At 38.8% G+C, this 26,585-nt stretch overlaps 1 protein-coding gene across 8 annotated transcripts in view; it reads left to right on the top strand.

The window, feature by feature from the left end:
• Positions 1-26,585, top strand: part of GRIA4 (glutamate ionotropic receptor AMPA type subunit 4) — a 329,847-nt gene that overhangs the window by 240,526 nt on the left and 62,736 nt on the right. For 7 of the 8 annotated variants that reach the window (XM_045018837.1, XM_045018818.1, XM_045018828.1 and 4 more), the window contains 3 exons: positions 1,568-1,672; positions 13,035-13,142; positions 20,788-20,994. In XM_045018837.1, the coding sequence (XP_044874772.1) occupies positions 1,568-1,672; positions 13,035-13,142; positions 20,788-20,994 (420 nt within the window). Of the gene's footprint in view, positions 1-1,567; positions 1,673-13,034; positions 13,143-14,538; positions 16,708-20,787; positions 20,995-26,585 lie in introns of those variants that run through there. The other variant, XM_045018875.1, reaches the window with a different exon arrangement.

Here is a 26,585-nt window from a genome sequence, read left to right as displayed (position 1 = left end):
TTTATTGGTTGAGAGAGAGGGTAGAGAGCGTCTCAGTTATTCAGATACGTCTTTGATCCCTCCATTTGTTAGACAAATTATATTATCAATGAAGCACAAGAGCTGTGGCCTGACCACAGAGCAAATTTTACCTGGTATATTCAAAACTACTCTGTTATACTGTAAGAAATGGAATATTCTCTACTGAAGTGCTTAGTTTGCCACCTGCTTTGTGCACTATAGCTTAGGCATGAAAAGTAATATTCATTTAAAGAAAAAGTAAATTCCAGGTCATACAAATAGAAGAATGTGTAATTAAATTACTGTCAGTGAGTTGTTTTATTAACCACACTGGGATGTGGTTTGCATCATCCCAAGTGCTTGTAAAGTACTCCCAGTGCAAGGGAGTAAAATTATTTAAAGTTTTTGTTTCTTTAAAAACAAGATATCCCAGAGCCATTGTTATTGATGTCAGAAGTTTGAATTTCTGATGAATATGAATGCCTGGAAAGTTCCAGATCCCTGTCAAGATGATTTAGCCTTTCTCTTCAAGAATGGAGATTTAAAAAAAAATCCTACAGTAGAATTTAAATCATTCCAATTGCAAATGAGCAGACTCAACTCAGGAGCAGACATTGAGAAGAAGTGACTTCTGACAGAACTGGCAGCTTTCTGCCTACCAGCAAGGGTTTCAGTCTTGAAGAAGAGTCGGATAAGGTTGAAATTGACAAAGAGAGAAGGATCTGATTTAAAATGCACGTCTTGACTCTTATGAAAAGATATTAAACATTTAATGTACTTCAAATATTCTGTGAAGAAAGTGTCCAGATCTATAATATTCTCTAAAGGAATGAAGTCAAGTTTCTATGGTGAAGCTGACATCAGGATCATAAAGTCTGAGTGATGTGTTTATATGGGCTTGATCCTGTTACTGTGGAAGCCCATGGAACACATCCACTGACTTCATCAGGACAAGGACCAGAAGCTGCATGCCTATCAGTGCAGTGCCATAGAGCCCACAACCCAGGGGCAGAGCCTAGGCTGCAGTTCAACCCCTGCCTCCCCTGCATCTGCTGCATCAGCCAGTGGGCTGAAATTGCAGTCTCAGTTCCAGAATCTCACTTGCACATGGTGTTTAATGCCATGGGGAAAAAAGGAATTATGATCCCACAGCCTCTCCCCTGTCACCCTCTGGACTAGGGGTGTTGAGACATCTCCACTTGAGGCCACCCTCCCCTCACACAGATATACCAGGCTTCTGTAGTACAGAGGGCTTTACCTAGGCTCTCTGCAGCAGGGTGAATTTCAGCCTTGTGAATATTGTACTTCAGTACACGCATGCCTTAGTATCAAGATTTGAGCTGGAAAAGACCCAAAAGGTCAAGCAAAATATCCTTTTTAGTTTGTTTGTTTGTTTGTTTGTTTGTTTTGGTCCAATGTAATATATTTACAGTATACTGCAGTGAAAATACATGGTCCAAAAGCACAAGACAAATGTGTTCTGTGAGTCACTTAATAATGCCCAGCTACTGTGTGGCAATTGGGTGCAAAAAGCACATGAGGTTGGAATTTCTTTTTTCATTTTTAGGTTCGAATACAAGGACTGACCGGAAATGTTCAGTTTGACCACTATGGTCGCAGAGTCAACTACACAATGGATGTATTTGAGCTGAAGAGCACAGGCCCTCGTAAGGTATGTGCTGGTCAGGTCTGAAACGGTGTGTCTGTCTATTGAAATACTAAATAAATAAAGCCATCAAAATAAGGACTTGAGATCTGGGACTAAAAAGCTCTTGTGTCAAATTTTTCCATGGTGTAAGCAGGTGCAACACCACTGATGTTAATGAAGGTGTAGCCACTAGCACCAGGGATGAATTTGGCCCATTATTTTTGTAATCTTTGTTAAATACACACAATAAGTTACAGATTATGTGGTATTGAGGTTTGTGGGGTCTTTTGAGAGTGTAAAGTAAATTTTATAATCGATACATTTATTCTGTGCAACAATGTAAGAGGAAAATGAACAAAAACAAGTGTGTGTGTATGTGAAAGTTGTTTAATCAGGCATAGTCTAATGAAAAATGGCTTGATGGGGTTTTGTTAGGGTGCCTGGGAAGTGAAGCAGGGTCAATAGTCTGAGTAGTACATGCCGACTGCACCTTATCTGCAGTAAATTATCGACATTTTGCAGTTGTGTTTTTATCTTGTAGTTGAACATAAACTAGAAATCAGAAATCTTAATTAATATAGGGTTTTTTGAGGGTCGGGAGAAAAGGAAGGGAAAAAAACATTTTATGGAAGGAAAATTAATTGCTCCAGCTAATTACATTTGCTTTAAATACAACTGGCCTTATTTTCATCATTATTTTGTATAAACATTTTAAATGGTCACCATAGAGAAGTACACTTTTGGGCATGCCCAATTTGCATGCGGACAACTCAGGCAAATGCTTGTAGGTATGTGCATACAAATCCTCAAGAGGTGTTGTTCGCCTAAAGGAGAGTGCACCCTTGGAAAATATGGGTCTTTATACTTTGTAATTCCTTTTGCTTTCTTGCTGAAGCTTGTAAATGCTTCATGGATATAAAATATATAATGAAAAAGAGAAAAGGGTAATTGGGTGCATGCATTCTGTTCCTATTTGGAGTGCCATATCCCGTTTTATTTGCCAGACCATCCAAAAAATAAAGCAGAGTTTGAAAGGGGGCAGAGAGATGGGCCAAAGGTGTACAGGAGAGTAGCAGCTATTGAATTAATACTCAGACAAATCAGGAATAAATTAAGTCAAGAGTCCTTCACTGTTAGATGCACAGGAGTTTTCAGAACAGACATGCTCAGCAAATGATACCCTGATGAATTGTCATTCCCAAAAGACAAACAGTTCAACATCATAGTGCTGTGGGGGGAAGAGTACTAAACAACAGATCCAGAGCCCAAGCTTTGGTCAAGACAAATTATTTGAAAAGGTATACAAATAATAGCTATGACCCAAATCAATATGTGCAGTTGTAGTTTGCAAGCATGACAAATGACTGAACTCTGATGTGGGGAAGGTGGATCTGTCCTGGTCCTTTCATGAATCCCTCTGTCATCTGACAATGAATATGTTTAATCTGGCTGCCACTCCGGTCTAACTGCCTCTGTTTTTGGTTGTCCCCACATTGGGGACAACAGGCAGTAAGTGCATGTGGGGGCAGCGCACAGGAACTCACGGCTGAAGTTTCTATTATCTTTCGAGTGTTCTCTGTATATTCCACTCATAGGATCCTCAGACTGGTGCAGCCCGTATGGTAGAATTCTAGTTGGTAGTAGCCATTGGAGCACTCATGAGCCTCCCTTGCTCTTCCCTTCAGTGAACATTAAACATCCCAGGGCCTGGGTATGAAAGGTCATGGCACTTCAATCTCCTCCATTCCTTCTAACCGCCACCAGCTGAACAGTTAGAAACTTGCTATCAGATACTTCCAGAACTATGTTGGCTAGTTAGTTTAGGTATCAGTAGTTAGTAGTTGTCTCTAGCAGTCAAGTTAGCGATAGATAGCAATCAGGATGTCTGAACTGGAGGCTAAAAACCCTGGATTTAAGAGATGTCTCATGTCTGGTGGTGTTCCTGGTGTCACACATGACAGATGTCTGGCACATTTAGGAGAGGGACAATCTCCTTCAAAATGCTCTGTTTCCTCAACTTTTACTACACAAGCAAAGAAGGAAAGACAAAACTTCAAGCGATTTTACTATAAGAGGCACTGTCAGTGAAAACATCTGGAATGGAAAGTGTACAGAGACCTGCTTCGCTCCAAGCAATTCTCCTCCTTGGTACCTGGTACTACAGGATCCAAGAAATGTAAGGATCTGAATAAAAAGAAATCCATGATGGTGTCAGCCTCTGTTTTTAGAGCCAATTTGATAGATGAGGACTCATCTTCAGTGCCAAGCAGGGCCGATGCAAGGATGTTTCGCGCCCGAGGCGAAACTTCCACCTTGCGCCCTCCCCCGTCCCCGAGCCCCCACCCTGATGTGCCCCCTCACCCCCCGCGGCAGCTCCCTCCCTCCACCCTGAGGGCTCCCCCCCGTGGCAACTCCCCCCCTCCGCCCGGAGGCGCCCCCGCTGCGGCTAGTAACATGCATGACAAAGACGTTAGCTATTCTCTCAGTTTTGCTTGAAGAATCGGCTCATCCTTGTTTTGACATTTTGGGGACTGCTGCTAGACAAGAAGTTACACTTCCTTTAGAACTGTTGTTGAAGCCAACAAAATCAATTTGGAATACTCCCTCATCTGCTCAGCCTTTATAAAAAAAATGCAGATAAATTATATCAATTTACACATGAAGGGCTGGCTATGTTTTGTACCCATCCGTCTCCTAATTTGTTGGTGGTTGAGGCATTATTTAAAGATCGAAAGATCCCCAAATTGATTCTATTCTGTCTTATAAGGAGTAGAAGAGGTTGGATGTTTTTGGAAGAAAAATATTTTTTCACTACATTAGCCATCTGCATATCTAATTATGAAGCTTTCATGGCTAAGTAGCAATATCACCACTGGTGAAAAATGTCTTTGTTCCCCAATTCCCTACTGGAGGAACACAAAAGGTTAGCGAGTGCTGTTTTGATTGAGGGATGAAATGTGGGATGAGGGCTGAACAATTTTAAGTGTGGCTTTTGACTCTTCAGCGAGGGCAATAGCTTCAGCTATCACATTAAGAAGATGTGCATGATTAAGATTAGTGGGACTTTCTCATGAGACAAAGATGAGAATTGAAGATTTTCCTTTTGAAGGAAGTCTATTTAGTATACAGACTGATGAAATACTGGAGAAAATGAAAAATGTGAGATCCACAATCAGATCTTTAGGTTTCTTTAACACAGCAAAGAAATCATATTCCACATACCACAGACATGATCTACCTTCTTCTTTGTTATTGCTTCCTTACAAATATCAAAGGAAGACCTATCATTACCAGCCCCAGTGTCATACTCCCCACCCTCAGAAACTACCAAGGTAGAGGCTATTTAAACTTTGAAATAATAGAGGGAAGACTTCTACTTCTTTATCTTTGGCGATCCCCGCAAGATCACAGATCTGACATGAGGACACAGAGCTTCAAATCAGTCCAACTGGACTTTGTTTATCCACAGTTAGGGGACCATTTGTCTCATTTTTATCAACAATAGTAGTTGACAACATCAGATAGGTGGATCCTAAAAGTTGTTGCATGCAGTTACATGATTCGATTCAAAACCCTTCCATCCTACAACCTTCCCATTTCCTTCCAGGGCAGGTAGTGAGTTCACCGTGAATAGTTAAAAAAAGAGTTTCATTCTCTATTGGTAGCACAGGCAACAGAGATCATACAACAAAGTCAGATATTGAGGGGGTTTTATTCTTATTATTTTCTCATTTCAAAAAAGCATGGGGGCCTTCACCCTGTTTTGGATTTAAGAATATTAAAATTGTATATACAGAAATTTTGTTTCCACATGTTATCTCAAACTTCTATAATCCCTTCTCTCTCTCTTCAGGGTTGGTTTTCAATTTAGATTTGAAAGATGTATATTTCAAAAATACCATGTCTCTGGAAATATCTGTGTTTCATGGTAGGAGATGACCATTTTCAGTACAAGGTTCTCCCTTCAGGTTGTCTACAGCAGACAAGGTGTTTACAAAATGCCTGTCTGTAGTGGCAGCACACCTAAGAAGGAATGGGATGTTTGTGTACCCATACCTAGATGACTGGTAAATAAAAGCATAATCCTATTGCATGTAAGACAATATGTTCCCTTTTTTGCCAGTTTGAGGTTACAAAAAAAAAGTTCATTCTAGTTCAAACTCAGCAAATTCTTCCCAATTCCGCAAATTCTATTCATGGAAGCCATTCTAGATTCAACTGAGGCAACAGCTTTTCTCCTAGAGGAGAGATTTATAAAAATAAAAATTTCTCCCTCTCAAGTTACCACATCCATCAATTCTCTTTTTTTTTCTGGTTGCTGGGTCTGTTGGTGTCAATCTGGGCAGTGACATGATGCCCTCATCTTTACATGAGAGATCTTCAACATTGGTTAGCGATAAATTACAAATCAGGTTTAGGAAACATGCATCACAAAATGATCATTCCACAACAGGTGTTAGCATCACTTGTGTGGTGGATAAACACTCAAAATGTAATGAAGGGCAAACCTTTCAATTCCCCTCTGCCTTCAGTAATACTCACCTCCAGTGCATCTGCACTGAGATGGGGACATCTATACTGGCATCTGGACAACAAATTGATCACTGATCAACAAAAGGAAAGACCAAAAGATCCTATCTATCACTGTATTAGAGCTGAGAACGCTCAGACTACCTCTAAAGTAGTTTCTACTTCAGGTACAACACATTAGGTCAGAAGATAACAGGCAATATGAGGGTGCTATATTATCTGCACAAACAAGGGGGGACTTATTCCCAACAACTATGCATGGAGGCAGAAAACCTTTGGAAATGGTGTATAGAACACAACACTGATCAAATAACAATATATATATACTGGGGGAACAAAAAACTCTTGCAGTTCATCTGAGCAGGTCAACATATTATATGCACGAATGGTCCTTGAAGGACGAATGGTAACACATCTCTTCAGTTCATGGGGAAATCCGATAATAGATCTTTTTGCATTGAACAGCAATAGCAAGTGTCAAAGATTTTGTTTGAGATCAAACAGAGATAGTGAGTCAATATCAGATGCATTTACCCCCTTTCCCCTCATTCAGAGAGTGAGAAACAGAAGGCCAGGATGATTTTAATAGTGGCAGCATGGCCCAGACAAGAATGGTATCCGTACTTAATTCACCTGTCAAGAACCTGTAATGGAGCCTCTGCCATTGCTACCAGACTTGTTGTTTCAATAACCTGGGATGCTTTATCATCCGAATCTTAGAATCAAAGAATATCAGGGTTGGAAGGGACCTCAGGAGGTCATCTAATCCAACCCTCTGCTCAAAGCAGGACCAACACCAACTAAATCATCGCAGCCAGGGCTTTGTCAAGCCTGACCTTAAAAACCTCTAAGGATGGAGATTCCACCACCTCCCTAGGTAACCCATTCCAGTGCTTCACCACCCTCCTAGTGAAATAGTGTTTCCTAATATCCAACCTAAACCTCCTGCACTGCAACTTGAGACCATTACTCCTTGTTCTGTCATCTGCCACCACTGAGAACAACTGAGCTCCATCCTCTTTGGAACTCCCCTTCAGGTAGTTGAAGGCCACTATCAAATCCCCCTTCACTCTTCTCTTCTGCAGACTTAACAAGCCCAGTTCTCTCAGCCTCTTCTTCAGCCTCTCCTTCAGTCTGTTCATTTGACAGTATGGGAAATAGGACTCTAGGGGCTTGTCATCACTACGGGCCAAATTGGCGTTGCTGCAATTGATGCAGCTGCGTTGATTTAGCAAGTCTGGTTAAGAAATGCTAAGTCGATGGGAGGGCGCTCTCCTGTCAACTCCTGTAATCCACCTCAATGAGAGGTGGAAGCTATGTCACCAGGAGAGCGTCTCTCATCTATATAACACGATGTAGACACCGCAGTAAGTTGACGTAGGTTACATCGCCTTCAGTTATGTAGTTTACATAACAGAGGCAGCGTAACTTACATCAACCTAGTGCTGTAGTGAAGACAAGCCCTAGGATAGCTATAGAAAAGTTGTTCATTAGAAGTACAGAATGTATAGTTACATTCCAGAAAAGAGTCTATGCAGAAATGTTATAGTCATAAATGGAAAAAATGTTTTATTTTGGTCTACTATGTATGATATAGAGCCACAGACAGCACCAATTAATTACATATTATAGTATTTATTGTATCTTAAGAAAACAATTATTTCACTATTTTCAGCAAAAGTTCTTCACTCAACCATATCAACATATCATGCACTTGCAGATGGAAAATCAGTCTTTATTAATGATGTAGTTGAGCTCCTTATAAGGTCTTAATAATTTATACCATCCAATAAGATTCCCTGTACCATCTTTGGATCTGAATTTAGTACTGTCACAACTGATGAGTCCTCCTTTAGAACCTTTGGGGAAGTATTCTTTATTTCATTTGTCTATAAAAACCATATTTTTATAGCAATCACTTTGGCAAGACATATAAATGAATTGCTTGCGTTAATGGCTGATCCAGCGTTCACTGTTTCCATAAAGATAAACTGGTTCTTCATAAACATCCTAAGTTTTTACAGAAATTGGTCTCTGATTTTCACTTAAACCAGTCTATAATTTTACCGATTTTCTTCCCCAAACCTCATACTCAGGATGGGGAAGCTAAATTATATACTCTAGATATTAAAAGAATGTTGGCATTTTATTTAGACCAGACTAAACCATTTAAACAGTCCCCAAAATTGTTTATTGCTCGTGAAAAGAAGTTCAAGAGAAATGCTGTTTCTATACAAATGTTTTCTAGAGGGCTAGATTCTATCTTGAGGAGTATAAATTGCGAGGGTTGTCCATTCCTCAGGGAATTAAACTCATTCCGCTGAGTTGAAGGCATTCTCTATGGCTTTTTCTAGATACTTTTCTCTGGTAGAGATATATAGAGCAGCAACTTGCAATGCTATTCATACTTTTATTACACACTATTCCTTAGCTTTAGAGTCCAGATCTGATGCAAAATTTGGCGAGGCAGTCCTTCAATCCTTATATAATTCGGACTCTGTGGTCCCACCATCCTGACTTGGAGTACTGCTTATTAGTTTATCCCAAGAATAGGAGTATGCAGAGGACACTCAAAGGAGAAATGAAGCTTACATACCTATAACCAAGGTTCTTCAAGATGAACTCTGCATATTCACATTCCCCACCTGCCTTTCCCTTGAAGTCTTACTTACCAAAGGACTTGGAGTCATAGGGGAAGAAACTTCAGTGGCTGAAGCACCAAGACCTTTTATACCCTCTCTCTGGAATGCTTGACATTCATTGAAGAGAGGGGCAAGAGACATGCATGAGCATTCTAATTGCTACTATTAGCTATAATTCTACCATTCAGACTGCACAGGTCAAAGCATCCCATAAGGGTGAATATGCAAAGGAAGAACCTAGGTTACAGATAAGTAACCATCATTTCTCTTTGGTCCATGTGGCATAGGGCAATAAAGCCTTGAGTTGACAGTGGGATGTAAACACTTTTACTGACCCCGTATCTTACAGACAACATGCAGCCATTATGCATTAGACTGAGACGGATGTCTGGCATTCAGATTTGAGATAGACACCAAAGCCCTGGCCCACAATCTAAGGAACTCAATACCTGGCACTCAAGGAGCATATTTGGCACTGGGCCAGATCCTCCACTGATGTAAATCAGCATAACTCATTGATTTCAACAGAACTGCACTGATTTACACCAGCTAAGGATCCAGCCCAATATATCACCTTGCCATCAGCTGCAGATAAGCAGAGTTTACAATGCAGTCTACGCCATTCTGCTCTTTTCCAAGACATAACCCCGATGACTCTGACAGATTTAGATACCCATAAGCCGGCAAGCACTGTACCTTGTCTATTGCATGCTTTTAATTCCACATATATTTTCACATATTTTGGGTACTTATGGGGCCTCTAACATGCAGCAGGATGCCTTATTCCTATCGCATAGAGTAATCAAATGTCATGCTTTCATGCAGATTTCATATATAAGGTGTAGACATAGAGGTCAGAAGGGAATTCTCCCTCACGAAAATTAGCTAGATGCTTGCAATTGGCAAGATGCATTATGAGTGGATGCAGGATTTAGGGAAGGAGTGTCATCAGCTGCCTGTGAGGGTTGTAACTTCCAGAGGAACAATACCTGACTTGTTAGATCAATGCTCTGATCCAGTATGACAAATCCTATATAATACATGAGAAATAAACATACCTAATTGAACTAAATGTCTGCTTTCCATGCCCTGTGTAACATCACTGATGAGTCATCTGGCAGTATCATTTCAGCATTCCCTTTCCAGTCATAGTAGCTCTTGAATCAGAGTTTTAGAAAAATTATTTTTTGTTGCCTGCAGCTCTAATATCCACAAACAGAGAGAGCATCACACCAAATCACAGCTTCTCAGAGTCGTATGTTTCTATATAGTGAATCTGATGGGGTAAAAATAAATCCTCCATGTTATCTGTTGTATTCTTCATCTCTGAAACAGTAAAGCCAAGACTTTCAAAAATGGACGCATAAAATTAGATCTAGGTTCTACCCTAAATCCAAGTTCAGGCAGCTAAACTGGTAATATGATTTTCAAAAGTGCCAACTGTTCCCATCATTTAATGATATTGCTGGGTAACTTCAGTGGCTGCTACTGAGTGTTCAGCACTTTTGAAAATCAGGCCACTGATCTAGCTGCATAAATAGATATAGAAGCCTAACTTTGAGCAGCCAAATTCAGCACAGATGTATATGGGTGCAACTGTTGTAATGTAAACAGAGTTGCACTTGCTTACACCATCTAGGGCTGAATTTGGCCCTATATTTATTTTTGTCATTTATAATAGCTGAACATATTCTCCTTGTGCCATCTCATAGCTGTCTTGGTAAATATTTTTTTATGTATTTGGCATTTATTCAGTAATCCTAAACAAGTGTTACCTTTGTGCAGATTCTGCATTTGAGGGAGAGACACTCAGACACACAGTGCTATATGTACTTAGAAAAACTGCCTGCCACTCCTCTAAAACCTACTTCCCCTTTGTCAGTGTTTTGATGTGATACTTACTTTGCAACACAGCACATCATTCGAGCTTTTGCTTCACTCCTGAACTTCTCAGCAGTGAGGAACCACACAGTGCAAAACAATCATTCTTCATTATAATGAGCTTCCAAAACAGCCAGGTTTCAGTATCCATGTTCTGCCTTCAGTTGGTCCCAAATTTTGACAGGAACTTGACATTTTAAGCTATCAATTGTATATGTGAATCCATGGCTGTCTGGTTGAAAAAGTGTATTTTCTAGCAATGCAGCCTGTTAATAAAAGAAAACTGCCTTTTGCACTAAATCAGCAATGCTCAGAATTTCTTGTCATCTGTGGACACCTAAATCAAGATGCCTACATTTTTTTACCAGTAGGAGGAGGGGAGGGAAAGATGCTGCTTACGTGTAGTGAAGGATTTGCATTGCAAAATGTTATTTATCGGTTTGTTTCATAAATGGGGGGAAAAATAGAATCTCTTTCACTCAGATTAAATTACTGCATGTATTTGTACATGTTATACATTTTATGAATCTTAGATGTTTCATTGATGTGGTGCAGTGACCATTCATTGTTGATATGACTTTTGTCTCAGTAAATTAATTTCAACCTCCAAAAGAAAACAGCAAATATAAAAATCACATTTTTAATACACACAGGATTGTTAATGAGCATAGCCATGGGAGCCAGAAATACCTGAGATTCAGTCCTGGCTCTGGCACTGATTTACTATGTGGTCTTGAGGAAGACACTTCACCTCTCCATGTTATGTGGAGTTGGCTTTCTGTGTGGTAATGACCCAATATTTGCAAGGGAAAGATAGTAAGGGTTGAAGACATTGTTGGCCATGTCACTGATATGATGACATGTTCTAATACTGGGGCCTTGGGCCTCAACAGCAGAGTAATGGGTCTCCAAGTTATTTGTATCACAGTGCTGATTTGTGGTTCTCTTAACAAAGTGAAAGCCTTTCCATCTCCTACACTGACTCTGGCCCCTCACAATTTGTTACTGACTAATACCCAGCCCTGTGTCCCGAGCATGCTTTGCACAAGTTGGGCAGTAGAAAACAAAGGGGTAACCTAATTCCCTTCCCCCATTTTATAGGAGTTACAGGGGCTTCCATCTCCCAGATCTTGGTCTTGTGAACTCTGAGTTCACTAAGGAGGGAGGGGAAAGTGGCTGCTGGCCAATCTTTAGGTATCTCACAAATGTGGGTACTGCCAAATGACTTCTGGTCTGCAGGCCTCTGGTGGGGTCCTTTCAATGTCAGTGCAGCTATTTGAATGATTACTGAAGAGAGGGAAAGGACACTTTATTGATGCCCAACTTGCAGGTCTCCCCTCTGGAAATGAAACCACCAGGACACTTCTCTCTAGTATATTAACTGTCCTACCTAAAGGTCACCTCAGATGATCTTATTGACCCAGATGAATGTTAATGATAGTTGTGTCATTTGCACAGAGTGACAGTGGATATGGTGAGGTCACAGGGTGTGGGAGATGGACTGAATAAGTGTGACATTCAGTTTGGCCAAGATTTTCAAAAATAGATAGGTGCCTAAAGTTAGGATCCTAAATCCATATTTAGGCACCTAAGTGAGTGGCTTGATTTTTAGCCATTCAACTCATCTGATATAAGCCAAGAGGAACTGAATGCTCAGCACTTTTGAAAATTAGGCCATTTATTTAGATGCTGAAACATGGATTTAGCAGCATAACTTTAGGCATCTATTATTCACAGTTCTGACCTCTCCCTTTAATCTGCTGCTGCTTCACCCACACATGTATGTCTGTTGACTCTTCAAGGGATTGTGAAAAAAAAATCCTGTTAAATATATAAAAATAGGTCAAAAGTGACATTTTGTAGAAATACTAAATTGATTAGTATTTCACCGTTTTTAGGGTTTGTTTTTTTTTTTCCTCCTGAGAACTAGTTCATCTCATTTAAAAACTTAAGGGCAAATACTCAGCTGGAGTAAATTCTCATAGCCTCACAGCACCCCTGTGAAATAGGGGACTGCCATTATCCTCATTTTACAGATGGGGAACTGAAGTACAGAGAGGCTAAGTGACTTGCCCACAATCCTGTGATGGAGCAGGAAACAGAATCCAGATTTCCCAAACCGCAGGCCAAACCACTGGGCCAAACCCTTCCCCTCCCCCGAGAGACATGGAACCCAGCTATTGCTGTGCTCAATAAATAGCTGTGACAGGTTCATTCTTTGTTTAAATTGTACCATTCTGGAACAGCAGCTAAACCACAATAATACTATTCTTCGTGGAACATCTTATGTTTATTGTTTTAAATTACTATAAAAATTACGGTTTTTGTTGTAGGTTGGTTACTGGAATGACATGGATAAATTAGTTTTGATTCAGCATGAACCTTCTCTTGGAAATGAGTCAGCCATTGAGAACAGAACAGTAGTTGTAACTACAATTTTGGTAAGTTTTTTTCTGTGGTTTTTCTGGTATATGACCCAGGCTACTTTCTGGTTATAGTCTCATTTAGTCTATCAGATCTGGTGGGTTAGTGGGAAGGTAAAAGCTGCATATTTTAAATTTCTTGATTCTCAGCTCTGTACAGAATATTTCTGGTGTACATTTGAAATCTGTTTTCTCAAATCAAATTAGGGTAAATTCATCCGCTTTACATTTTTATTCAGTTTTTCCCATTGTTCACTGAAATAATTCTCAGAAATGTAAATTAATTCTGTCAACCTCTGATTGATAAATTGTGGCTTTCAAGATGTTGAAATAAAAAAATGCTAACGGGAAGAAATGAGAAAAGAGAATGAAATCAAGCTTCTGTACTACCAGGTGTCATTCGGTTACTATGCTATGCTTAAAAACAGCTCTATCTATTAGATTTTAAGAGTTTGATCCTGGGATCCAGGCACAAGGATCGCAGGTTCTGCCTTTAGTAGTGTGTAAACTTCTAAACTGTATCCAGATAGTTAGCCCATGTAATAATGGGTTATTTGCTTTTCTATATAAACAGTACAGTAAACCTGGAAATTGAATTGGCATGTCTCTCACAAGCCATTTCTTAAAAAAATGAGTCCTGATATTGTTTAAGTTCAATGTTTCAATGGAAAAGAAATAGTTAATTTTAACTGAATATTTTTCAGTGGTGCATAGTCATGCGTTTTAAAGAATTCCTCAGAAGAGAGGAAGATGTGATTACTACATTAATCTACATTCTAAAAGAAATAAGTATATAGATTTCAAAATTACTTTTTCAAAGGAAGTCGTACAAACATCTTTTAAACAGAATATCTAACGTATTTTTCCCTCTGAAGTCAGACGTGCCCTTTAAAGCTGATGCTTGTCAAAGCAGACTGGCAAAGGGTGACCTTTACCTGATTATTTTAAAAATTTCACACCTCTGTTCACTGCCCTTTTCACCTATCTCATTAGACAAGACTTTTTTTTTAACCATCCAGGATAAGGTATGTCTCAAATGAGAAGAAATATTCTTTATGTAATGTCAGTGTTCTTAAAGAGAATTATCTAAATTGATGCTGAGTTGAAAATAAATCAAGGGAAAAAGTAAAAGTGTTGCTGGGAAATATTCTGATTCTAAGAATGCAGTTAGTTACCATATTGTTTGTATTATATACGAGGGTTTATGCATTAACTAGGTCCTGACAAATCTCCTATTGAAGGTTATCATTCTGGGACGCAAACCGACCAACGTACTATACAGCAGTTCAGAGTGTAACTCCTAATCTAATTGTGTAATTTTTTGCATGGGACTTTTAAAAATATATGTATCTTTTTCCTAAAAAAGACACGGTAATAGAAAAATTATACTTCAGTACAGTCCTCCTCTTTTCAGCCTCTGATGAAGAATCCTATTTTAAGAAATTGATCAAGGAAGAAAAGAGTCCCACGATGCTGCGAACATTCCTAACTAAGGCTCAAGTATTAACCTGCAGTGTAGTAACATTGAGCTAATTTTCCCATGTGGATTACTGTTCCTCTGACTGGATGGCCAGGCACTGAACCACCAAGAAAAGCTCTGTGACTATTCTGAAATGTCTAGAACAGATGATGTTAACCTTCAACTTTGCCGAGCTGAGAAGAAAATGATGTGAATAACAAGTTCTGAATTGAAAATTTTCCTCTCATACCAATCCTGATATCTTTAATTGGGGCTCCCATAAATGAACAGTGTAATTTCTGTAAATAGCTCCAAACGTAGGAGAAGCAAGTAAAAAAAATATAAAAAGGATGCCTGTTTGCCAAACGTATACAAGGGGAGGGAGGGAAGGAGGGAGCTTTTTCAATGTATTACTTTACCTGTCCTGTTTGCATATGTGCATAATAAATGTTATCTTTAGCAGAAGTTTTCCAGTCCATGTATAAAAAGGACTGGTCGATCATTTTTCAAACCAAGATGCTGAATGAATTTTACAAAGCATGCCTAGTTTTCATGCAGCATGTCATTTTGGAAAAAATGCAATTATCCAAAAATATACCTGTCAACCTAAAGTGACCCACTCAATGCTTTGATATCCAGATACAAAAGAAATTTGATTGGAATAAAAATATATGGGAAAATTTTGTCTTTGGCTAGTCATGCACATCTCCCATTGACTTCAGTAGGAGCCGCATAGTTGGCTCTGAAAGCAGAATTTGACCCCCGGTTCTTAATAGTCATCTGCAAAGGCAACAGATGTAGAATCTACAAGCTCTTAATCACACAAAAGCAACATATTAAACTACAGTGCATTTCAGAATCTTGTCATTTTGCTCTTCCCTGTACTTTACTCATGTCGTAAATGCCAGACAGGGATTGGTGACCTCTTCACTGCCCTCTTCATATTGAAGGAAAGCTGATTCAACGTACATGAAAAATATAATTTTGGTTGCATGTGTTCCTTCCAGTATTAAACTGAAAAGCTTCTGTGATCAATGCTGTCAAGTTTTTCAGTCTGTGGAAGACCGATATCTAGGCATAGTCAAAGATTTAAGAGTTGTCAGCATGGCATGCTTTAATTTTTGTGTGAAGTAATAGAGCACCGATTATTTCGCTTTACTGTCTTATTTTGTATGTGTCTATGCTTAATTTGCTGTAATTTTACATTTTATTATTAAATATAAGATATGTAATAAAAGAAACTAGCTCTATACCCAAACAAACAAGTTTGATACTTTTGACTTTGGCAAAATACTATGGTCACCTGTAATACAGTAAATATGCTTAGATTTTATTTTAAATTTTTGATTTATCATACAGAAAAATACTCCTGGGAGATTGCTAGAGTGAAAAATTGAGACCTCTATTCTAGTGAACATTCTTATTTAACTAATATTTAGTTTTAATATAAAAGGTTGCAAAAACTAGAAGAGTGACAAACAAACAAAATTGTTTAAAGCTAAAGAACTGCATGGTACAGTGAGCTTTAAGCATTTTTTCCAACATAGTACTTCAATATAATATCAGTATAATAGGTATCAGAAGGCTACGAGTGTAAATTACAAACCTTGAACCCAGGAAATATTGGGGTTAAATAAAACAAAACCAAAGCCCCTTAATGTCATTTCTTGGACAAGTAGTTCTCAAGAAATCCAGCATTATGTACCATCCACAAACCAATCGTACATTTTAGAATCCTCATTGACTTCGACAGAAGTTTTATCAGAATCAATAATGCAGAACGGAGCCATTTTCTTGCATAAAAATCTTTTTTTCCACATTATAATTTATTTTTGCAGTGTTTTAGAAAGTGCAAAAGGGACTTCATTAAAATAGGCCAACCTTAACCAAACAGTGTCAAGGTTAGTGTTTTTTTTTCTGACTTCCATTATTAAGTTATGGGCATTTTACTATACACATCAATCTGCAGGAATGTAATGGAATGATTTGTTTCTGTCTGGAAAGATACTTGTTTCAGTCACCCACTTGTATTTCAAAATGTTAAGTATTGTTATAGAATTGTGAATATAGAAGTAAAGCTTGTGTCATTTTAGCTATCTATGTTCAGTGCTAGTCACTGATCATTTCAATGTGGACTTTGTATGTAATTTACTTTCCTATAGATTATCATTAAACAGTTCAAACATTACAATGTTAAGTCCTTTTCAACAATAGCATATTTTGCACTAAATAATTCACATCTGTGTTTTCAGTAGTAGGTTAGAGTTTATAGTCCTAAACTGTAATTGTGACTGTCTTCTGCAAGAGATTCTATAGAACAATCGATCTATCTCAATGAGATAAATAGAATTTAGCATTAAGATATGACTAGGAGTGTTTTATCGATTATTATGTGTCATCGTTACAGAGTGTGAGCTTGCAATGTCATCTATACAATGTGTAGATTAATGATCCAGTAAAACTTGCCCTTTCATGTCCTAATGTTGTTATAATTAGAGACTGCAACAAAACACTGGATCCAAACACCCCCAAATTTTCAAGTGGAAATTCAAGCCCACTTTCTGATCTGAATGTGAAAATGGCCTTTATCATAATAATGCATCAGACTGAATGCCTGATCCAAATATCCCTAAACATTAAGTTTGTAGTTTGAGCACATCTCTGATTATAATATAGCTCATACAGTAGACACATTTTTAAAATATTTTTTTCATTTCTTATATATCCTACGTTAAGTAGTAGAAAGGCGAGGACAACCTAGCAAGAGAAAGGTGGTACGTGTTCCTGCTACTTTAATTGTATTTCACATTTGTGGGTTTCACTCTATTGTTCTTTCCAGCTAAGATCAGGGTCACATTGTTCTATGCGCTGTACAAACACATAGTAAGAGCCAGTCTCTGCCTCAAAAAGTACAGTCTAAATAGGTAAAACCGACAGAGGGTGGGAGGGGAAAGAAAAGCACAAAGAAGTGAAGTGACTTGACCAAGATTTCCTGACCAGGTTTCTTGAGTTCCAGTTCAGTTCTCTATCCACTGGACGGTACTGCCTTCATTGAGACCCCATCATGTCCCTCCTGGTCCCCCAACAACACCTTTCCTCAGCAGTTCTTCACAGGCGCATGAGTTGATGTGAAGACTGAGTTCGCCTTTTTAAAAGGAAAACCAGGAGTATACAGAGTTTCCAATTTATTTTACTGTCTAAAGGCTACACCCTCAAAGCAGTCCAGCCCGCAGGGAGGAACACATGGAGAGTCAGCGGCAGGGTGCTGGGTGGGGAGGGCATGTTGAAATGGCTTCCTCTGTGCTTCCTCCACCCTCTGCGCCTGCCTGAAGCAGCTTGTGCCCGGTGTGTATTTAATGTTACATGTTGTGTTTTGTTCAAGAAAAGCTGAATCCAGCAGTTTAACCAGTCTCTGTCTCAGCTTTTTTAAAAGAGAGTAAAAAATGAAAAGGTGCCAGGGCAGTGCAGTTGAAGGTTATAAGGAAGTTCTGTGAAGGAGGGAAATCTGACAGGGCCTAGCCACACTTTTAGCTAAACCACTGCAAAGTGATGCATTGCCTTTGTCCTTTGGTTTCTTTGGTTGTTTTTTTTTATCAGCTTTGTTTACAGAATGGGTGTATGGGGAGGCCCAAATTATGGTTAGCACTGCACATATGAACAGGAAGATACATAAACGCATTCCTAATTTTAAGCATGTGAATAGTCCCGCAGAGTCAATGAGGCCACTTGTGCTTAGCCATGTGCTTAAGTACCTTCCTGAACTGAGCCCTATGTAAGGAGCTCCTTCCTCCCACCCCTCTTCTCCTCTGTCTGCACACAACATGGATGTGATTGAATTAACAGTGGATGGGAATGCCAGGAGTTGGTGCAGGCTAGCATAATTGGCAGCACTTACCACCCTAAGGAAAGTATGTCTGGGTCTGGCCAAGGGCATTGCCATCCATCCCCCCAATTCTTGGCCTTCAACAGGCAGCACGGTGCGGGGCTGCGGGGAGTGGTGACTACCCCTTTTAGAAATTGTAGTAAGTGACACTGTGTAGTGGTTTTCCTTCAGTATCCAGGATGTATCATGTCGTGCACAGTACAACTAAAGTAACGCATTGCACTACTGCATGAGTCCTAGAAGTGCTTCATAAACTCCAGCCCTCCAGAGGTTCACGTGTGATCTGCTGTTGTCATCTTCTAGTTTCCTGGGGGGATTTAAAGATGTATAGAACATCACCTGACCAGTCAGGATATGACTTTGCAAGTCGGCATCCAAAGTCATCGTGGACACTTCTCTATGCTCAGGGTCTTTTTTAGCTGTCCTTAATGGCAAACACTCTAAGCTGTGAAAGGCCTCAAAGGCAGAAAAGGTCACAGAAAAGCCATGGAAAGGGGACTCCACCCCAGGAGCATTGCTTGGTGGCAGCATAGACTGTGGTAACACTGAAGAGATGACTGGGGGGGCAGGCCAGAGGCATGGCTAAGGGTAACACACACATAATGTGCTCAGAGACCTGCCCCTGGGTTGAAGAGAGAATTGCTTTCTCCACCCTCCCTGAGTTGCATTAGGCCTTAAACAAGGGACCTTCTCCTCATGCAACTTGAATTTAAGTGAAAGAGCTGTCTCTTTCCTTTCAGATTACACAGTCAGTGTTCTTTCTCAAACTCTGCTGCAACCATGAGACCAACCAAAGTTACAGAAGGGGTGCACTTTCAAAAATAAAAGGCCAATGACACTAAAAAGATACATAACTCACTGCTTTTTCTCTTCTAAAACATAAAAGTTTGTGTCAAATGCTGCTCTTGGATGCATATACAAGGATCCAGTTGCTATCAATGGGAGCTGTATGTCAGTGTCTAAAGGCAGAATTTAACCTGAAATATTTACAAATACCAGGTGCTTATATTACGGTTAGCTTACACAATTTCCCTGTCACACTTATGTGTGGGGATATCAGACACTACAAAATTGCTGCTGCTTACACATGATGTCCGTGTGATCATTTCAATAAGGAATACTTAATGTACACATTTGTACTTTTACTTTTGCCTATGTTCTAATTAGGCATGCAGTAAAAGATGTGAGTATGGAAGAGGGCTACACTGGTCACTGTTAAAGAATCAACATTTGCCAACTGTTATCATAGGTATCTTCTATACTGAGGAGAGAAGAATACTGTGGTGACTCAGAAGTTTTTATGAGCTAGCCTTTTGGCAAATGGTTACTTTCATGGCAAGTATTGTACTTTGAACTGATTATTAAAAAAGATTATGTAAAATAATTGAAGATATCGTGTATTATAATTTTCATAAAAAGAAAAATACTAAATTCTGAATCCACAGGGTGTCAAAAAAGGCAGTATAATAATATGGGAATATTGTGACATTTCATTTTGTGCAATCACATACCATACATTATCATTACAGTGTAATTTGCATACAGAACATAATATCCATTTTTCCAAGACAATTTTACTTGCAATTTTCTAGCTCATTTATGTTTTAGAATGACTCTACAGTGACTTCTTTTTGCATATAGTATGCAAAGACAGCATTCTTCTAACATTACGCTTGTCTGTGCATATTCCTTGGTACGTCCCAAGAAACATAGAACTTGCACTGTCTGTGTAAGGGGGAAAGTAGGGATTTCCACATGAGCATATTAGTGATTTCTGTTAAAATGCAAATTGCCTTCTAGTAGCCAAGGCATGGCCAAATATTTTAAACAATGGAAAGCACATAACCAACCAGACTATGCAGCTGACTATATATGTAGAGGATCCACAGCAAGTGAAAGGATGTACCTAGTTAAGACAAAAAGGTTAGATTATGTCCTTACATTATCCAACATGCATTTGCATTATGTAGAGCTCCAATCATTAGTCAGCCTTTTAACTTATGATATATGGCAAATTTCTATTGTGAGCTCTGTCACTTAAAATGGCAAATTTTATATAAATGCTTGAATTGTGTGTGTTTATAATAAAAGGGTTTTTAAGGCTGATTTTATAACATTTATAAGCAAGTTAATAATGTAAATAGAATATATATATATATAAATAACATGGATTTCTGTTAGTGCTTGGAAATATACATGTGCTAGTGCTATCTGTGAGCTTTTGATAAAATACATATAGTGTTCAATCAGTGGATTACATGTTGCTATTCAGAGTCTATGCTGTATACTTCTCCTTTACAGTTCTACTTCTTTCATTATAGGAAGCCCCATATGTTATGTTCAAGAAAAATCATGATACATTTGAAGGGAATGACAAGTATGAAGGATACTGTGTAGATCTGGCATCAGAAATTGCAAAACATATTGGTATCAAGTACAAAATTGCCATTGTCCCTGATGGAAAATATGGAGCAAGGGATCCAGAGACAAAAATCTGGAATGGGATGGTGGGAGAACTTGTTTATGGGGTAAGCATACCAATTTTTGAAGTAGGATTTAACTTCTCATAACATTAGTCATAATATTTGAAGTATATATGCATTTTATTTGATCTGGGGCAAAGAAAAAAAGAAAACAATCAGAATTCAGTTTGAGCATTCATAGTGCTTTCTGTTATTTTCAAGTTAAAATCACAGATATTTTTACATGTTCTACTATTTACTCAAATAATCTGTTTCTTTTTCATATTAGTAGATTATACAATTTGGGCATTTGCCTTAGGTTCATAGATTTAAAAATTAATATTAGACTATTGTGATCATCTAGTCTGATCTGCAAAACCCAGGCAATAGAATTTCACCCATGCTACTCTTGCATCAAGCCCAGTAACTCAGCATTGAATGGGGTATATCTTTTAGAAAGACACACAGTCTTGTTCTAAAGATTTCAAATGATGGAGAATCCACACGCCAATGTGTTGTCAGTGTGATTCACAACTAGATTATTCAAAATTAAACCAGCATTTCTCAGAAGGATAGCATCAATGATAGGATTAAAGAGTGAAAATAACCAGTTCTGAAACTATGACTGTACATTCTGTCATGATCCATGGAAAGTCTCCTCAGAATAGCACAAAAAGTAAGATTCCTGAATACAGATAAAACAGGTTCCAAAAAGAGGGGAGAATATATGAGGCGACTTGCAGCATCTGTTGTTACCAAACCTAGAGATGGTTCAGAGTGCCACCTAGTGGCTCTTCATCTTGGTGATAACTAAAAAATAATCCTGCAGTTATGTGAGAAGATTTACACTAGCATGCACTGCTGTGAAGCTCGCATGAACCTGTCTATAGAAAGAAGAAAAGAAAAGAAAAGAAAAACTGAGTGTACAAATTTTCCAGGATCCATCCAGTTACAATGAAAGCCAGGACCATGCATACCAAAGCCCTGTGCCTCTCTGCAGCTTGCCAGGAGCCTGGTTCCAATGGTGCAGTTTTGCCAGATTTTTCCCCACAGGCAGCAGCTCTTGGAACCCCCATGCATGGACCTGGGGCTGTCCATGCACTTCAGGAAAGTGGGAGTTGGTGCCACAGATGTTGCTGATCTCTCTTTCCACATGAGAGTAGGGAGATTATCCGTGCAAAGAAGAACCTACCTGTGCAGTTCCCAAGGAACTATCCCCATCTCTGTTTTTAAAATGTGGAGAGGTGCCTCTTCTCTAGCAGCATGCAAGGAATGCAACTGTAAAATTCCATCAGGAAGGTATCTTTATTACAGGAGTTGCAAATGGAGGGCCAAATCCACAAGTGGTGCTAATCAGCATAGTCCCATTGACTTAACTGGAGATGCACCAGTCGAGGATCTGGTCCAAAATGTTTGAAACCTTTGAATAGATTGAGAGATATTTCATAAAATATATGAAGAATCGGTAAAAACTTTTTAAGCGCACTCATGAGAGAGATGATGGCCTTTCATATAGTTAGAACCAATTCAGAGAACTCGCAAGCAGAGTTTGAAGCCTGTTTGTCCTTGAATAATCTATCTCATTAAAGGCAACCAGCTGCAGTACTGACCAAAAATACCAAGGATATTTAGCAAGCTCAAACTGCAGTTAGTGCCAGCTAGATGCTAACTTCAATAGAAATGAAAAGAATGCAACCTGTGTGCCATATGCAGTGTTGCAAATGAACTGTGTGAACCAAACACCCCATGCATGTGATAAATACTTATTTTTCTGTCAGGGAGGGAAGTGATGAAAAGTCTCATGGCACTTAGCAATTAAGCGTAATAGTTCTTGTGCAGTTCCCATTTTGTCATTTAGGAAGAATGGAGACTCAGGCTGGTTCTAAGATGGACTATTGGAGTGTGAATGAGGCCACCATAAAGCACTCCCACTGGCTGCGCCAGAAGAACAACCGATAGTGTGCTTGCTATCTCTGCCTTTATTTGCTGCTATTATTTACAGAGTTTGTATCAGTAGTTCTTGTTCCCATTGCTCAGCCCAAGTCGGTAGCTGCTTAGGGTCTCCATAAAAGGGGGTGGGGAGAGATCATCCACCCCCAACCACTAGAGAATCTTGTGCACTTTCCAGTAATGTATTAAGCAATGTGACTGACATCTGCCACGTGCAATTTGTTCTCCCTCTTATCCTCTCCCCAGTGGAGAACTGTGCATGCATTGTCGTAACGTTTATTTTTCTAGAGGTTTGTTTTGGTTGGGGGTTTCTTGGACTCCATAAATGCTATCTAGAAATCCCAGTCTACTCTCCTGATCTATCTGAGTGACAGTAATAGTCTCGACAACACTCTACAACCCTTGATAACTAGCTTATTCACAGAAGCACCTTGTGGTGATGAATGCCGTTAGCGATTCGCAACAGGTGTTCCTGATGCACTAGCAGTCAGCCCCAATTAAATATTCATTCTCCTGACACAGAATGTTATTCTTTCACTGTGTAATGAATAAGGTCATTACCCATTTCTGTCAAAGTCTGAGACGTGATGGGATTGTAAAGTTCAATTTTTTTTTATTTGCTTTTTCTAAGACAGCACAAAATGAGTGGTGGTCTGAGGAAAGACTAAATATTATATTTACTCATAAGGATGAAATATAGCACTCCAGCAAGTAAAACTGTCCTTAGCATCAGACCTAATTTGCCATGATACCTAAAGTCTGAAGGATCCATAACCAATCCATGCTTGATAGTAATTCAGCCTTGACTGAAATATTGTCATAGATGCAGGATTTTCAAGTGTATGTGGTTGTTCAGCAAAACTCCAATTTCACCAGGCACAAAATAAAGTAGAACCTCAAATTTATGAACAGACAGTTATATGAAAGAGGTGTTGATGAAGAACAAGTCAACATCCCTTCACATATCGATGACTTCAATGCATTGGAAAGCACTTTGCAGTGCTCTGAAAGACAAGAAAAAAGTGATGCCTGCACCATACTGAAATGTATGCACCATACCTACTGTAATTTTGAGAGGTTCAATTTTATGAACTCCTCTGTCCCCAATTAGTTTGTAAAACAGGGGTTCAACAATGTTGAGTCATTATTTGTATGGACTATTGTTCCTTTTAGTAAGTGCTTAAATCCATAATTGTATATCTTTACTTTTTCTGGGGAAACCATAAAGTAGGAGGTTTAGTATTTTGGTGAACACATCATACTGAAAGAACTATAAGAACGTCTTCCTTAGATAACCCAGAGAGCAGCCCTCATCAGAATAAGAGTTTATGCCTGCCCTAATATGCAAAACAATATACTTATGAAAATCACACCAGACACCGCTAAGTTTTGTGGACAGACTGTGGCAGCTAAAAATAAATCCAGTTAATTGATGTCTAAAAACCCTGCTTCATCACCACTCCAGCTAATATCACAGAACTTGAGAGACTTACGAAGAGCCCTGGTATACTTCCAGTATCTGAAGTCTTAGGTGATACTTTTACAGACCAATAATCAATAACCAAGTCTACTACTTACAGTGAGAGTTAGTAAATATGCCAAGATATTGTCAGTATACAGAAGACTAGAAGTTTCTCTGAGTCTTTCAGATATCTAATTATGAGAGTGCTGCATTAGCCATTCATGCTCACAGTAAGTGAAACTTCAGAGAAAAGAAGATATGGCATGGTGGTCAAATTCAGCAATTAAACTGTTCTTCTGCAAAGAGGGGATTTGTATGTGTGATGAAATATGAGAAGAAATACAACTTAGAGAAAACAAGCAACATTTAGAGTAATTGTGGGCTGTTTCACCAAGTAGACAAATCATCATGATACTGACAACCCCGGTGTTCTAAAATCATGAGTGAGGCCCAAGAAATCATGAGCTTAGCCTAAAAATCATGAGATTTTATATATGTGTGTGTGTATATAATATATATATATAGGGTTCTTTTTCTTTACTTTGTGGTTTTTGAGAAACTTCCTTGTGTTAATGAAAACTGACATTCTCATGTAATCACAGCTCTCCAAGAGCTGAGGCTTTAATAAAACCATCAATTTTGGGAGATTTGCAATACAATTGTGAGAGTTGGCCACGCCATTGTAATGTTTACCCAAAACAGGTATTGCTCTAATGGCTGCCATGCAAGCAAGTGAGATTTTCAAACGTATTTGAAAACAAATTATTTCTATGAAATTGGTTCAGCATTTTCAGTGGCTGAATTCAAGCTGTCTTATTTCACACTCTAATAACTCATGTTATCAAAAGTTCTAAAAGTCTCAAATTACAGCTGTATGGTTGCCTCTAAGGGACAACCCATTACACACATATTCCCCAAAAGCCTCTTCATGTACATATGTGTATATAAATGTGGATAGATAAACTAGGTTAAATCCATTGTTGCTTTAATTCCGATTGAACTCAGTGAAGTTATACTAGGTATAACTTCAGATTATATTGTTTCAAATTTGCACAGTGAGAAAAGTACTGCTTGGTGTATAATTATTTTCAGTTGGTGCTTAAGTTAAAATTATACATTGGGACTTTCAAGCACAGATATAATCCAAGGATCTGGCAGAATTTCTGCTATAAGTCTCCATTTTCAGAGGTTTATCATCTGGCTACAAAACTTACTTCTAGCTGGAATATGTCTCATTCCTGAACTATTTTTAACATAGATTTTTTTTTAATGTTAAGAGTTTTTAGGCATTTCAAATTTTACAGGACTACAAAAACTTACAACATTTCAGATTTTCTTTCTGATTTTGTATCATACAATCAACTTGCTCAGAGGTTAATTCAGCAAACCATTTAAGCACATGCTTAACTTTCATCATGTGCTGACGTCCCATTGAAGTCAATAGAACTTAAGCATGTGCTTAAGTACCTTGCTGAGTTGGGATGGTCTTAATCACATGCTAAACATTTTAAGTGTATTGCTAAATTGTGGCCTATGAGCCACATTTCTAAGGATGCTAGTCCATAACATGAATTTGCAGCATTTTAGTACTTATACAATAAAATTAAGACACTGATGTCATGGAGGCTTCGGAGTAGGTCTTGGTTGCCCCTGTGTGGATGTCTTGGGGATTTGAGAGGAGGACAACACAGGGACACTATTCATCACATTCACACAGGAACCAGGCAGAATGCTGCCACTAACAGTCCCAGGGTATTACTCTGCTCCATTTGTCCCTTGATTTCAAAGAGTACAAAATTAAGCCCCTGAACACAATAGTGGCCCAACTAACACACCTAGTAATGCTCCATAACTTAGACAAGGCATGGCCAGTCAGGTTGGTTGAAATGCGAGGGACCTGCCCTCTCATGATATCACCTGGAGGGAAGTGTGGTGATGGTGGATGGCAGAGATGCTTCACAGTACCATCACCCAGTTTCCATATCTCTGCTGCCCTGACCCATTCCATGCTTCTGGCTGCAAAAGCCAGAATTTAGCCCTTAAAGCCTAGCTACTGGACCAGATGCAGCAATTGCTCATCATAATGTTTTTTTACAATGTATTAAGTGTTTTAGGGAACTATCAAATACACATGTATACTACAGATAATACCCAGTCATAATCTATGGTGCCATTACAGTGCATGCTGTGAATGTGTGTTAGCCACACATATCAGTCTGCTGTTATTTTCCTTCATATATATTTG

Source organism: Mauremys mutica, chromosome 1 (genome assembly GCF_020497125.1).
Source record: "Mauremys mutica isolate MM-2020 ecotype Southern chromosome 1, ASM2049712v1, whole genome shotgun sequence".
In the NCBI taxonomy this organism is placed as follows: Eukaryota; Metazoa; Chordata; order Testudines; family Geoemydidae; genus Mauremys; species Mauremys mutica.
The sequence above is the reverse complement of the archived record's forward strand: the minus strand, read 5'-3'. Positions and strand labels throughout refer to the sequence as shown.